We start from the raw sequence: 14,937 nt of genomic DNA on the forward strand, positions 1-14,937 counted from the left end.
AGAAAGCCATGGCTTACATGAACTCTCCGTATGACAGGATGAGTTTAAACAGCGCTTTGGCTTTCAGTTCAGGGAGAGGGCTGACTGAGGAAGGTTAGGGAGAGGGAAACCATCATTGCTGAGCACCTACATGTGGTAGGCATATTGTGAGGGGCTCCAACCATGACACCATCTATTGAGGCGCAACACCCTGAGGCTGTGAATATTTTTCAATCTCATTTTGAAATGCAGGAACTGAGACTTGGGAAGATTAGGTAACTTTCCCATGAGGTCTTACATCTGTAATAAGGCCAGGCTTCAAATGGATGAAATTCTCTGTGTGCTTCAAGGGGCTGGATAAGATAAGATAAATCTCTGAATTGCTCCATATGGAATCATTGGTCCTGAACAGTTGATATAATAGGATCACAATGACCTACTGATACATTGATGGTTGACCCAATAAATCACTGCCTGGCTCAACTTACCCTGTGCTGGTTTGTTTATGGCCTATATCAATTCAGTTCATTTGCTACCCACACCAGAGAATGAGTTAGAGGAGCCTTAGTGCCACTTAGAATGAACTTCCATACCTCTTCACAGCAATGGCCAGGTTTTCCATTTCTGTGCTTTGAAGTTTGATCTCATGGATGAAGTTCTTGATCACATGTTCATATGGCTGAATTAGTCTTGGCTCCACAATGTTGATGTTTTGATACAGGACGCTAACTTGCTCTTTTCTGCCAAAACAATTAAAATGAATCAATGAAAAGGTCAAGAGGCAAATCCGCAGAATACTTTTAGGAAATAAAAACATAACTAAAGCAACAAGGAAAGAAAAAGCAGCAATAGGATTAAAGGAACACAGCAGTGAGAGGTCTTGTGTTTTTCTCCATATTAGAAGATGGAGGGACAGGAAGCAGGTAGAAATGCAGAAGAGCAAAATACTGAGAACAGGTACTTGTTTATTGTCCCTGCTGGGTTTAGGTTTTCGGTTTTAAATAGAAAAGTAAATGAATTTATATAAAAGTCAGATAACAGGAAACCAATTACCTAATTCCATATTTCATTAATCCCTAATAAGACGTGTTTTAATTTTTGCAGTCACAAGAGTGAATATAGCTATTATTTTATGGTGAGGAAAAACTTAGTTCATGTATATTCATAGTTTCATGTTTACTTGCACTATTTTTACTCACAAAGCTTCTGACAGCAAATGTATGGGTTTTTTCCTCACACCAATCGATTCTCTAATTTTCCAGCCACCAACAATATCACTGCCTGGAGTTGGCACAACCCACAGTTGACTGCCCCACATCAGATACCATTCTCAAGCCCCAGGTGGCCACCTGTACTTCTAACCAGTCAGTTCCCATGACCCCTTGGTCCTGTTCAAGAATTTGCTAGACTGGCTCACAGAACTCAAGAAACAGTTTACTTACTGGTTTATTATAAAGCACACACTTGGAAACGGCCAAATGGAAGGGGTGCAGAGAGAAGGAACTGGGGGAGGGTGCGGAATTCCATGCCCTCTCCAGTCACACCACTCAGTCACTCTATGGGTTCACCAGCCCAGAAGCTCTACATACCTTTTAGTTAGGGCTTCTAGTGCAGATTCTTCAATCTTCAGCCCCTTTCTCCTTGCTAGTCAGTAATGGGGCTGAAAATTCAAATTCTCTAATCATGCCTTGCATCTTCTGAATAACCAGCTCCACCCTGAAGCTACATAGGGGCCTGGAGCTAGCAGTAATCTCATTATAGGACAAAAGACACTCATGACTGTGGAGATTCCAAGGGTTTTTAGAATTCTGTGCTAGGAACCTGAGACAAAGACCAAGTATCTATTTCTTACTGTATTACAGTATTTATATGTGACAGTCCTCATACTTGTCATAAAATAACTTTTTATTACAAGAAAAAATTTCAGAGGCATTTCAAAAGAAAAACTGACAAGATTCAGTAGCTGACATGATAGAGAATAAAGGAACTGGTTGGTGAAACTAGGGGTGCCCTTGCCTCAGTTTAGGAGCTGATGCCCTAAGTGGAGTAGAGCATGATCTATGAGGAATGTGCCCCATATTCCTAGTTAATAAAGCCTACATAATCAGCTGCTATCAGTGGACACCATGACTTAATAACCACACTAGTCCCCACCTGTTATGGTTTGGATGATATCCTCCAAAAGCTCCTATGTTAATGCATGAGGGTCATAATCTAATCAGTGGATTAATCCATGTGATTGATAATTTGAATATATTATTTGAATTAATATTTGAAAATAAAATACTCTGAACTACTGAGTGGTAACTGTAGGCAGGTGGGGCATGGCTAGAAGAAGTCAGTCACTGGGGGGCATGCCTTGAGGATTATACATATTGTTTCTGGATCCTCTCACTTTCCCTCTGCTTCCTGACTAGCAGGAGGTGAGCAGCTTTCCTCCACCATGCCCTTCCACCCTGATGTTCTATCTAATCTGGGCCCCAGAAGAACTGAATCATCCAACCATGGACTGAACCTCTGAAATCATGATCTCAAAATAAAATTTACATCCTCCAAGTTGTTCTGGTCAGGTATTTTGGTCACAACAACAAAAACATAACACACCACAACATCCAAAGCTTTTCTTAATCGATGGGCTGCATGTTCACCTTCTTTCCAACTTACATCAGAGACCATGCAATCTGATCTTCCCTCTTCTGACACTAACAGACAGCAACACTTGCTGTTATTTAACAAAAGCTGCAACTGTGACATGACAGTAGCACCACTTTTTTTTTTTTTTTTTTTTTTTTACAGCAAAGAGCATTTACACTAGTCGAAAGAAGAAATGCTAAGGATTTAAGATACAGGCAATTCCTTGAGCCTGAAATAATTGACTTACAATATTAGTATGAAAAAAAAACTCTATAAATTTTCATCAAGTCTAGAAAAGTTAGGAGGAGCTAACAATCACAGGAAAGCTAAATGCTTTCACATATTGTATTACTTAAAAATCACCTCTAGCCACACTTGTAATCCCAGCAGCTCAGAAGGCTGAGGCAGGAGGATTATGAGTTCAAAGCCAATCTCAGCAAAAGCAAAGTGCTAAGCAACTCAGTGAGACCCTGTCTCTAAGTAAAATACAAAATAGGGCTGGGAGTGTGGCTCAGTGGTCAAGTGCCCCTAGTTCAACCAAAAAAAAAAAAATTATCTCCAGGGCTTGGATAATTCTTATGCTTTATGATCTAACACTTTTATGTTATCCCCAACAATGCAAAAAGCTTTCTGTCCCCTGCTCCTAATGTGGAGAGACTATTTATCTCGATCTGGTAGAGCCATGGGACAGGCCACTACAGAAACCAGGATGCCTAAGAGCTTTCCACAGTCCAATGACACCAAAGTGATATCCACAGAAGACCATTCAGAAATTCTGAACACAAATTCATACCAATTCACTCAATCCATGTTCCCTGGACATTTGTCCTATTACTCTGTTGAAGGCTGCCTGTTCAGATTCTATGGGGGCACAAGAAAGACAATGATAATCTCAAGCTTCAGTAATTGAAAAGCTATGCACAAAACCATCTCCCAACTGGTAGAGATGATACTGTTAGATTAAAAAAAAATATGATTATAGTACTATTTAGTGAATTCTCAACAGATTTCAGGTATTATACTAAGCAATTTGTATACATCTTCTCTGAACACACAAAACAATCCTGTGAAGCACTTTTATTAACCCATTTTGCAGATCAGGCAGACTGAGGGCCAGTTATGATCTGATTTGGGTCCCATACCCCCCAAATTTATATGTTGAAGTCCCAACCCTCCATATCTCAGAATGCAATTATATTTGGAAACAGGGTCTTTAAAGTAAGTAAATTAACACGAGGTAATTCAGATGAGTTCTAATCTATTCTTATTAGTGACCTTATAAAAAGAGGAGTTTTGGACACAGACATATACAGGAGGAAAACCATGTGAAGATGCAGGGGAAGAAGTCATCTACGAACCAAGAAAAGAGGCCTCAGAAGTAACTAACCCTGATGACACCTTATTTCAGAATTACAGTATCCATAATCATGAGATAATACATTTTTGTTGTTCAATCACTCCAGTCTACTATGTTTGTTACCACTATTCCTAGGCAGCCCATAGAGTCCAAGGTCATTTAGTGATTGAGAAGCAGAGGTGGGATTCAAACTCAGCCTCATGCTGGAGACTACACAATCAACTATGACCTATTGTTTCCTAAATGTGCTAAACATTTCAACTTTGGCAAAAGAAAAGCGGAATTCAAAATCAATGGAAAGAACTATGAAACACCACAAAACACCATGTACATATTAACCCTGAACCTTAAACATGGCCCCAAGTACCATGTGGCTATAAATTCTCAGGGTCTACCAACTCTGTGTAGAGACTAATTATGATTCAAAAGAACTAACTGCTCAAGTTAAATAGCATTAATAAACCTGGAGGAGTAAGTCACTTTATTTAGTGATTTAAAACAGAGAAAGCTGCCATCTCCTCTTCCATCAGAGCTAAGGACAAATACTGGTTCCAAGAGTAGTTTAAAAAAAACAAAACTCTACTTCTGAGATTATCTCATGTAATCTCAGGGTATAACAAGATCACTGACTTCTTTTGCCTTTGTCATTTACTAAACAAGGGCAAGATGAAAAACCTAAAAACTTTCTGTGTAATAGGAACTCAATTGCCAGGGACAGCCACTAAGAAACTGTCCTCTGGAGTCCTTGTTTACTGGCTAACTGAACAAAAATGAAATGTTCAGAAGTAGATGTCTCAGTAGATTCCCTTATTTTCTACAAATTTCTAAAATGAAAAGAAAACATAATGACTCATAAATTCTCTTGGGTCATCTGCTGGTCCTAGCATTACAGAATTTCAAGAACAGTTTACACTGAAGTATATAAATAGGTTATTTTAAAAAATGTCTTTCTCTAATAGAAAATATGTTGTATGGCTAACTCTTGGTGCCAGAATTGCTGGATACTCATTTATTCTGCTTCTTATTGCAGGGAACTTAGGGAAACTGGAATTCACGGAAACTGGATTTCCCAAAACCCCTGGTGTATAGGTTGCAGCCATGTTGGACCATTGCTAGGGAACAGGGCAGCAGAAGAAATATAGGGTCTGTCTCTGTTTCTCTCCCTCCCTTTTTCCCTCCCCACTCTCTCTTCCTCCTTGCTCCTACCCTTTTCTTCCTCATCCTTGTCCTCATAGAGCAACTGAGGAACTCCAATATGGGAAAGTCACATAATGTAACATGCTTGGATCCCAGAGTCACCATGCTGAAGGAAAGCACATAGTCTTGCCTAACCACATTAATCTGTCCTATACATAAGAGAAAAATACGTTTGTATTATATGAAGCCACTTAGACTTGGAACTCCTTTGTTATAGTTGGTTTAGCTTAGAGTTGGCAAGATGGTTTCCTTTTTGAATATTTTACCACCCTCTTCCAAATGAATATACTTTTGGATCTCCTTACTTTATAGCTTCATATTAACCAAGTAATAAAACTTTTATGATCAAGGTAAATCTTTACCACCACCATCCACTCTCTTTAAGAGGGCATAAAGACTAGTCTGAAGCATTTATATTCTGAAGCAGACATTTACTGGGCACCTTATACATGCAGTGTAGGTACTGATTTAAATATTCACATGTATTATTCACTTATAATACATATCTCAGGATAAGCACACGAAGTTTTCACCAGTGTTTCACTGAGGCAGAGAGAGCAGAGCTAGGATTCCTACTCAGTCCACCTAGCTCCAGAATTTGGCTTTCTAAGGAGGAAGTAGCTCTTCATGCCCAAATCAAGTGATAAACTGGTTTCCTAGAGTCCCAAGTACACACCACCATTTAATAAAATGTCATATACCAGGTTTTTAAAAACTACTTCGAAGGAGGACTTGTCTTATTGCTTAAGGTCTATCCACATTACAAATGAACTCCTTGAAATAATGAAAGCATAACTGAAATTTAGACGAGATATTATTTGGTTTACTTCAAGGTCTTCAGGGAAAACACTATATGGTACTTCCTGCACAGGCAGCTAAACCCCTGTGGATTCCTGGACTCAACAGCCCAGGCCCCACTGCTTGGTGTGAAGATAATCTTTCACTGGACAGTACAGTAGTCACTGGCCTCTCATGACATCTTTGCTCCTGACGTCAAAGGTTAAACAAGCAGCAGTCACACAATGGCTGTACACATAATTCTATTTCCTTCTGGATCTGACACAGTTTGGTGCATATGAGTGCCCAGAAGGGTGCCAAGTAGTGAAGAGGCTTGAACACACCTTCCATTCATGAACATCCAGCCTCATGTAAGGCGATTACACTTGGACTCACATATACCAGGGAGACCTGCTAGAGATGGGCTTGACAAACACTAGGTAAGAAGTAAAGGTCAAGTCAAATGAATCAGTCAAGACAAAAGAGAGAGAGAGAGAGAGAGAGAGAGAGAGAGAGAGCTAAGAGAGTCTCTAATACCAAAAACCTAAATTATTCCTGAAGAAATCAAAGGAAAGTCAGAAAAAATCCACCCTGAATTACCTACCAGTTTTAGATGCTTAAAATCTGAGCCTAGTCATTTCTTGTTTAATAAAGTACAAGATGATTTATACAAAAGATGGCAGTAATGTCTAAATACTAATGAAAAAATTCACAACTTAAAATTTTTAAAAACAATCCCTGAGAAATAAGGATTTGCAAACATTACCACTGAGGTTGAGAGGGAAATCAGATGTACTTAAAGACTTAAAGAAAAAAAAATAAAAGCAAACTTAAGATATGTAAAAATCTTCACACATTTTTTGCTAAGATTAACATTTTACTTAGAGCCCATATATATTTATGTTTATGTATCTGCAATTCAGTGAGGCTGGTATTTTAGAATGCCTGGATATTTCTGGTCTCAGGACATTCCTGAGAAACAGTCAAGTGCAGACAATACCACTCCACACTAAGGAACACAGTGACCCAGAGAATTTCTAGGAAAAAAAAAAATGGTTATCAGATGACAAGTCTTGCTGCTTAAGCATTAAAATAGAGAGCTAAACTATTTATCCAAGCTACATGTTATACAGACCTAAACTCCAAAGCACAGTATATGAACAAAAGTGAACAGTATTAAATGCCAGTGTCTTCATCATTCTAAACTAAGGCATGGCACAAGAGAACTGATGCTCTAATACCTGAGTACAAGAAATGAGAATATCCATGCCATTCAAGAGGCATCATGTGAAATCCTGGAAATAAAATGCTATAATCAGACTGAGTTCCTTCTGACATAAAGCTTATACATGATGGAAAAGTTCTGTGAAGATTAAGATGCTTTGTTGATAGCACAGAATAGAGGAACTAAGACAACCAGGGATGACCTGGAGCATGTGTAGAAATCAACCAGGTAAAAAGCAGGAAGAAGGTAGGATGGGTGTGCCCTAGTCTAGGCACCGACAACCACAGGCAAAGAGAGTTCTACATCAGGTGGGGCTGCAGATGTCAGCAGGAACCAGAGGAGTGTATAGGGACTGTAAGCACTAGTGAAAAAAAAATCCAAAAATGAATGTTCTCTCTGATATTCGGATGTAAACACACAATAAGAGGGGTGGATAGAAGTTAATTGGATTAGACAAAGGGGAATGAAGGGAAGGGAGGGGGCATGGGAATAGGAAAGACAGTAGAATATATGAATACATATATAAATACATATATGAATACACAACTAATATAACTCCACATCATGTACAACCACAAAAATGGGATCCTAATTAGACTACATTATACTCCATGTATGTATAATATGTCAAAATACACTCTACTGTCATGTATATCTAAAAAGAATAAACAAACAAACAAACAAAAAACCAGAGGGAGTTGGGCTGTTCTGAGAGGATGGGAAGCATCAAAAAACTTAAAGAAATTACATGATCCAGTTTGCACCTTAACTACTCCATCTTCACACAGCTTTGGCCGATGCGGATAATTAAGGAAAGGATTCTGAAACAAATCTGTAGAGATAGAAATAAATCTAAGGGCATTCTCACTTAATCCAGAGATGTGGGACTTCAGGGGTTTTCACCAGCTTCTACTGTACTACAAAATAGGTAGAATTACAGACAATTAAAATCTGATAGTATAATTACTTCTTGCTTTGGGGTTAAGAATAATGACCCTTTTAGATTCCCTGAATAAACCACACTGTCAGTAAGTGCAAAGACTTATCCTTTTCCCTCCATACAAATTACTCATTTAAGATGTGCTTTTATTATATAGTACACTTACTCCTGGAATAAATTCCCATTAGCCAGAAAATAGGTCTCAATATCCAGATGCAGCCAGTTGCTAGAGCAGGAGAACATTAACTCTCCTTCTTCAGGTCCAATTTTGCTTTTTAGACAGAATGTGCCTCGGCCCACTCAGCCCCCATGTCCAGGTCCCTATGCCTGGAAATGGTCCCCATCTGTGTTCTTGCAATAGGTCTTTTCCTTTAATACCTCAGTTATAGAATGGTTAGCTGGTTCTCCATTCTATAGAAAATACTCAAGGGTCTCCTCTACCTGGTCCTCAGTCAGAAGTCCTGGGAAGACAAGTTGGTCCAATGGCCTGGACTTTCCAGGCCTCTGAACAGGCTGTTGCTCAATCAGAGGAGAATTTAGTCTAGGTAATAAATCACCAAAGCTTCATCCAGGACCCTCTGCCCAATTACATCTCCTGCAGATGAAATTCTTTCCACATTGTGTCACCCTGAAAAATGTCTCAGTATTTTATCTGGATAACAATCCCCAAAAGGTTTTAAAATGAAAAGTTCCTGGAAGATGAATTAACTAGATTCACTCAAAGGCTAGGAACAATTCAGATTGCAAATTGCTTTCTATTTAAAATCACAAACATTTAGTTATGGATAGTTTGCCAACTGAGGCAAGAAAAGAGAAACAACAAGAGACGTTGTGCTGCAGATTTAGAGAAGGCACAGCCTCAAAAGACCTGAGGGCTTCTGAAGTCATGAATGAATGGTACAGGATGTGCATAATGGCCAGATTCAAATGCTCCCTCCAACATATCCTAGCTTCATGACCCAGGACAAAACCCTTAACCCTCTTGTTCTTCAGTTGCCTCAACCTTACAGTAGGTCTAAGAACAGAACCCTAACTCTTAGGGTTGTTTTGAAGATAGACCACTCCTAAAGTATACTGGATATAACACCTTGGCATGCTATAGATAATCAAAAGGTGTTAGTCACTGCTATGATCTGTTATTACTCTTGATTCTACCCAGCTGAGTTGGAGAGAAGTAGGTGGTTGTCTCCTTGTTAGCGCTGTGTTTGGGTGAACAAAGCCTTATGGTGTAGAAGTCCCATGGACAGAAATGTCTTCTGAGCACCACTGCTCTGGAATAATGAGAAAAGGGTCATATCCAAGGTCTGCAACAGTTACAACCAGGGTGAGTAAATACTTTCTTTTAAGCATGAAATAGGAAACATTTTAGGCTTTGCAGGGCCTGGTGATCTCTGATATGACTAACTACTCTATTATTGTAGGTTGAATGCAGCCCCAGAAAATAAATACATGGATTAAGTATGGCTGTGCTCCAATAAAACTTTATTTACACAACTGGCAGAGGGCCAAATGTCCCTTGCTTTGCATATCCTAGTTAAGGTCTTTTAGTGTAAGTCCCTCAGTACAGGATTGGAGATGGAGCAATTGAGATCTCACCCTTCTATACTAAGAAAACAGGCTTTAGTTTACTTTGTAATTTTTTTTTTTCACATACAGAAGTTAATTTTGTAGATATCACATTATTAATGTACTCTAGATGTGTACATGTCTATATAAGAAATGTACCTCTTCATTTAAGAGTACTTATTTGCAAAACACCTTTACTCTCCCAGTATTTCTTATACATCAACTTACTTTGAGTCAAATTAAATGTAGACATAATCAGTCTCATAATGTTAGTATAATTTGGTGTTACAACAGTCATTGTTTACTGAAAACTTCTATTTTGGAAAATATGGCATTGAAGGAAAATTAAGCACGTAGTATCAGTCTCTATGCAAAATTTACTTTTAGATAACATCATTCACCTTCCCAGGTTTCCTGGAGACAGTCCCAGTTTATGCTTGTTGTCCTACGCCCTGGTCACTTTTGTATTTATCCAGAATTTTCCCTTTCTAAATCAAAAAATTGCATTAACCACTATCAACAATGATTAAGCCATATATTAACGGAGCATTTAAAGTTATTAAGGTTGCATTCAAATAAGCTGGGATGAGTTTGTGGATCTCCACTTTAATCTGGTGGTGTGTGAGACATCCATGCAGAAAAAAGATTTCTCATTCACATGTGGCTAACTCAGAAAATAATTAGTGATAAACCTATCTCCTCTTTCCTGACCCTTTCTAGGTAGAATGCAACTAAGACTCCCTTTTAGGAACAGGAAACAGAATACTCACTGATAAAGTAAATTAAGCTTAGGCAAAAGTAGCTGGAAACAGTTAACTCTTTCAGGGCTCAGATGGTGGTGGAGAAAGACTGCAGGTACTTTTCTCTGCTGGACACCAGGGTAGCCAACCAACTATCCTGCTTCCTGTAAGATGGGCAACATTGCTCAGTGGTCATTCAGCCAAATCAGTAAGAACTTGGGAATTATAGGCAGCATGCACAACAAAATAGGTACAGAAAACAGACACTGGGCAGTCCTGACACTGAGAAATACAGAATAATAAAATGGTTCTTGCTACAGTGATTCAACGATTTTTCATATGATCTAAACCTATAACTACTATTTTATTGGATGGTAACACTTTTATATTATGTAATAAACCCTTTTGACAGCAAAGATCTCAAAAACACAAACAAAACAAGTCTGTTTGTTAATAAAAAGTTAATTACTAAATTTATTTTCCTCAGAAAAGTTAATAAATGTATAATTGCTCAAAATATGTGTTAACATCATAAATGAGGTGCCTAAGAAGTCATAACAACTAAATGCAAAGTGGTGTCCTGGATGGGATGATGGAACACACAAAGAACATTTAGAAAAATTGAAGAAATCAGAAAAGCTATGGATTTTAGTTAATCGTATCATATACTTCATTAATTGTAACAAATGCACTGCACCGAAGCAAGATACAAATAATAAAAGAGGGTAAGTCTAGGTTACGTGGGAACTTTGCATTACCAGTCCAATTTTTCTTTAAAACCCAAACCATTCTAAAAAACTTAAGCTTATTTTAAAAAATAGCTGGTCAATATTTATCTTCCATGATGCTATACCACAGTGATACACATTAACTACAACTTTTTCTCACTAGCACAAAGAGTAAAGCAATAGTTATTATGTTGTTTCCATTAACAGACAAAACTTCCCCAAAATAAATGAGCTTAGTTTTATATCAGTGGAATGAGATTCTTCAAAAAGAATCAGCTGTATTAATTTTAATCATAATTTGTTTTTTTCCATCCTCTGCATAGAATCAAAGTAAAGCGTTCAGAAGTTCATTCTGTTAAAGGTAAAACATGCAACCTTATTACAAAGGTTATTATAAATTCAAACCAAAATAAAATAATAAAGCATTGTGGTTCAAATTATATTTTTATTAAATTGAGAAATCTATGAGGAAACATGCAGTATTTCTGCATCTGACTTTGTTTATATTTAACATAATGTCCTCCAGTTCTATTCATTTTCCAAATGACAGGATTTCATTTGTTTTTATAGCTGAATAATATTATTCTACTATGTAGATACACCACATTTTCTTTATCCAACCAGCTACTTATGGGCTCTATGATTCCCCCCTACTGTGAATAGTACAGCATCACATATAGGCCAGGAAGGGTGTGCAAAGGAGGGAGGGTCAGGAGAGGTTAGATAACAAGAACCACACAGTTAGATCTAAGTAACAAGTTCCAGTGGTCTACGGCAAATAGGGTGGTTAGAGCTTGCAATATACTACATCTATTTTATGAATAACTAGAAGAGAAGAACTTGAAAACTCCAAACACAAAGTAGAAGATGTCAATTATCCTGATTTAATCAATACATATTATATGCATGTATTGAAACATCATACTCTATCCCATAAATATGTACAATTATTATGTGTTAATTTAAAAATTGTTTAAAGTTTAAGGAAATGGAAATGTTAATGACGCTGACTTGATTATTACACACTGTCTATATATAGAATTGTCACACTCTACCCCTAATTATGTATAATTAACATAAGAATTAATTTAAAAAGAAATCTGTGAAGAACAGTGGTACATATAACTACATTCAAACCAATCTTATTTCTGCCAACTGAAATTAAAGCTCTGTCAAATTTTTTAATATCTTTGTACACACAGTAATAGTATCTAAACTATGTTAGTCAGTTTTTCATCACTGAGCAAAATGCCTGAAAGAAACAACTTAGAGAAGGAAAAGTTGATTGGGGCTCCTGGTTTCACAGGGTTAGTCCATGGTCAGCTGGCTCCATTGCTTTGGGCACAAGGTGAGAGAGGACATCATGGTGGAAGGAAGTGGCAGGGGAAAGCTGCTCAATTCATGGAAGCCAAGAAACAGAAAGTGAAGAGCCAGGGATGAAATAAAATCCCGAGGGTACACACCTGTGACCTGCTTCCTCCAGCCACACCCACCTGCCTGCAGTCACCATCCAGGAATCCATTCAAATCATTAATGCATGAACTGAAATAATCTACGGATAGACTTACAGCTCCCAGAATCTAATCATTTCAACTCTGAACATTCTAGCGTTACCTAACTCATGTGCTTTCCTGGGGACACCTCAATATCCAAACCATAACATGAACTAAACATTTTGTAAGAGTCACTTTCTTCCATCTTTGTGGCCTATCATCATTTGGGGTTTGGAAATGTTTACACCTTGAAGAACTACTCAGCTAGTCATCCTACATGCCTTGTGTTTCTCATAACTAACTAGTTCTCTAAGCTTTCATTACGTGTTGCTCAAAAAAAAAAAAATCAGTTGAAAAACTAATCAAGTCACTCCATAACAAGAGTTATAAAAATTACCTTCATTTTTTGAAGATCTTAGCAGATGGGAATTAATTGAAAACTATGCCTGGAACCAGAAAGACACCGAGGAACTAGAGATTAAATGATGAGCATAAATTTACTTCTGAAACTCTGTAATTATGATTTTGAATATCTCCATTTGAAAGGAAAATCTATTGATAGGCCTCCCTTATTTAGCTGATTAAATTTTTAGCCTATAACTCTTGGTATACATGATACTGTTTAATTAGTTGCCATCCGGAAAGATGTGTCAAAAAATTTATCACCTACTTTTCTCTTTAAGAACCATTGATTTCTATTTATCTGCCTTGCTACCTATCAAACACAAAGATAAATCAGTAAGTTATTCAGTCTGTTTTATACAAAAATGGAAAAGTAGACCAGAAATATCAAATCCAAAGCAAATTTAATTGTAAAGATGTTCTTACAAATTTTTTTGAAAACATTTCCCCTTTGAAATAAAATGCTGTTGACATCTCTAATTTGACATTTCAACAGTTTGGACCTTTAGAAAGGGCCCCTGGAATCACTCAGTGGTGGCTGAGCTATGTCTTCCACGAGGCAGACAACTTCCTGAGACACCCCCCAATTCCCATCCTCTGTCCACTCCACTGCTTACCCTGCATCATGGTAAAAAGTTTAACTGCTGTACTGCTGTCATATATACCTAATTAAAATAAATAAATTAATTAAAAAAAGGTTAACTGCTTTTCCATTTGCTTTTATGTAGAGGGGTGATATTCAAAAATCTTATTAAAATCTAACTTTTTTACATTATATAAGGATCAGTTATCCTGAAAACAGATCCACTTTGAAGCTCCCTGAGCCACCCCTCACTAAAAGAACAAACAACCTTTCAATTTGCAAAAATTATCTGCTGAAGGAATCTGACCTTCAACCTTCAACTTCAGCTGTCAAGAAAAGAATGGACACCAGTTCTTCCTTAATTGTGCCATTATCTAAACTCTCCGGTCATCTGATAAGAAAAAAAACTATTGCTGTGATCTGTGTGTTTACATTTATCTCAACTTCTATTTTTCATCCCAAACCTTTAACATTCTGTTGATTTTAGTTCCCTTCCCTGTGATCAGAGCTGTATTCCTCTCTCACCTGCTCAGATATTATACCCTCTGGGCAGTAAAATTGGCACAAATGCTACTAAATGAAATGGAAATAAATGCTTAATGGTTGCTTTAAATCAAAATAGTAAAGAGAGAACTATAAAAAAAAGTTATTACAGTAATTCACCTGAATGAACAAGGCGAATCCCACAAAGCAGTAGTATCTATCTACTTCCACATATAGCTTTTTAAGCATTTCCCAAAATTAAAAAAAGATTAAAATAATAATTCCATGGCTGATGATCCAAGATACAGGGTGCCAGACTCCCATGAATTCATCTCAGCTTCAGTCATGCCCTCTCATGGCTAGATGCCTCCCTGTTATCTGTATTTATAAAAACACAAACCTATGTTTTGTGCTTATCTTTCCAAGTGGCATAATTTCAACAAGAGCAATTTGGAACTACAGTGTTTATTTGGGAAATTTTCAATATAAACAAAATTGGAAAAGGGGGTTAAGTATAAATAAAAATGGAAAAGAAATTAAAATGCAAATAATAATTATTTCAAAATAATGGTAGCACTCCAGCTATCTGAAATTCAGGTATCTGGTACCATAAAACCTTCAAAAGAAGGTTGAAAGTCGGGGCAAAAATAAACAAAACCCAGCCTCTACTGCACCCCTGCTTGGTATAGAAATAACCTGCTTCAAACAGATGTTTTAAAACACAATTCTGAGGTATTTGATAATTGTTTCCCAAATCTTCAACAGATAAAGATACCCAGGAAGGAAGGACATACCAAATTGTGAAACATCAGCTTGCAGCCTGACAGCATGAA

General features: G+C 37.4%; 1 protein-coding gene across 1 annotated transcript in view; it reads right to left on the minus strand.

Moving 5' to 3' along the window:
- Rasef (RAS and EF-hand domain containing) overlaps positions 1 to 14,937 on the minus strand; it is a 71,283-nt gene that overhangs the window by 40,700 nt on the left and 15,646 nt on the right. The window contains exon 2 of the mRNA XM_046459738.2: positions 573 to 719. Within this exon, the coding sequence (XP_046315694.1) occupies positions 573 to 719 (147 nt within the window). The remainder of the gene's footprint in view (positions 1 to 572; positions 720 to 14,937) is intronic.

Source organism: Marmota monax, unplaced genomic scaffold, assembly GCF_021218885.2.
Source record: "Marmota monax isolate L192 unplaced genomic scaffold, Marmota_monax_Labrador192_F-V1.1 WCK01_AAM20220418_F8-fsc00502, whole genome shotgun sequence".
Lineage (NCBI taxonomy): Eukaryota > Metazoa > Chordata > Mammalia > Rodentia > Sciuridae > Marmota > Marmota monax.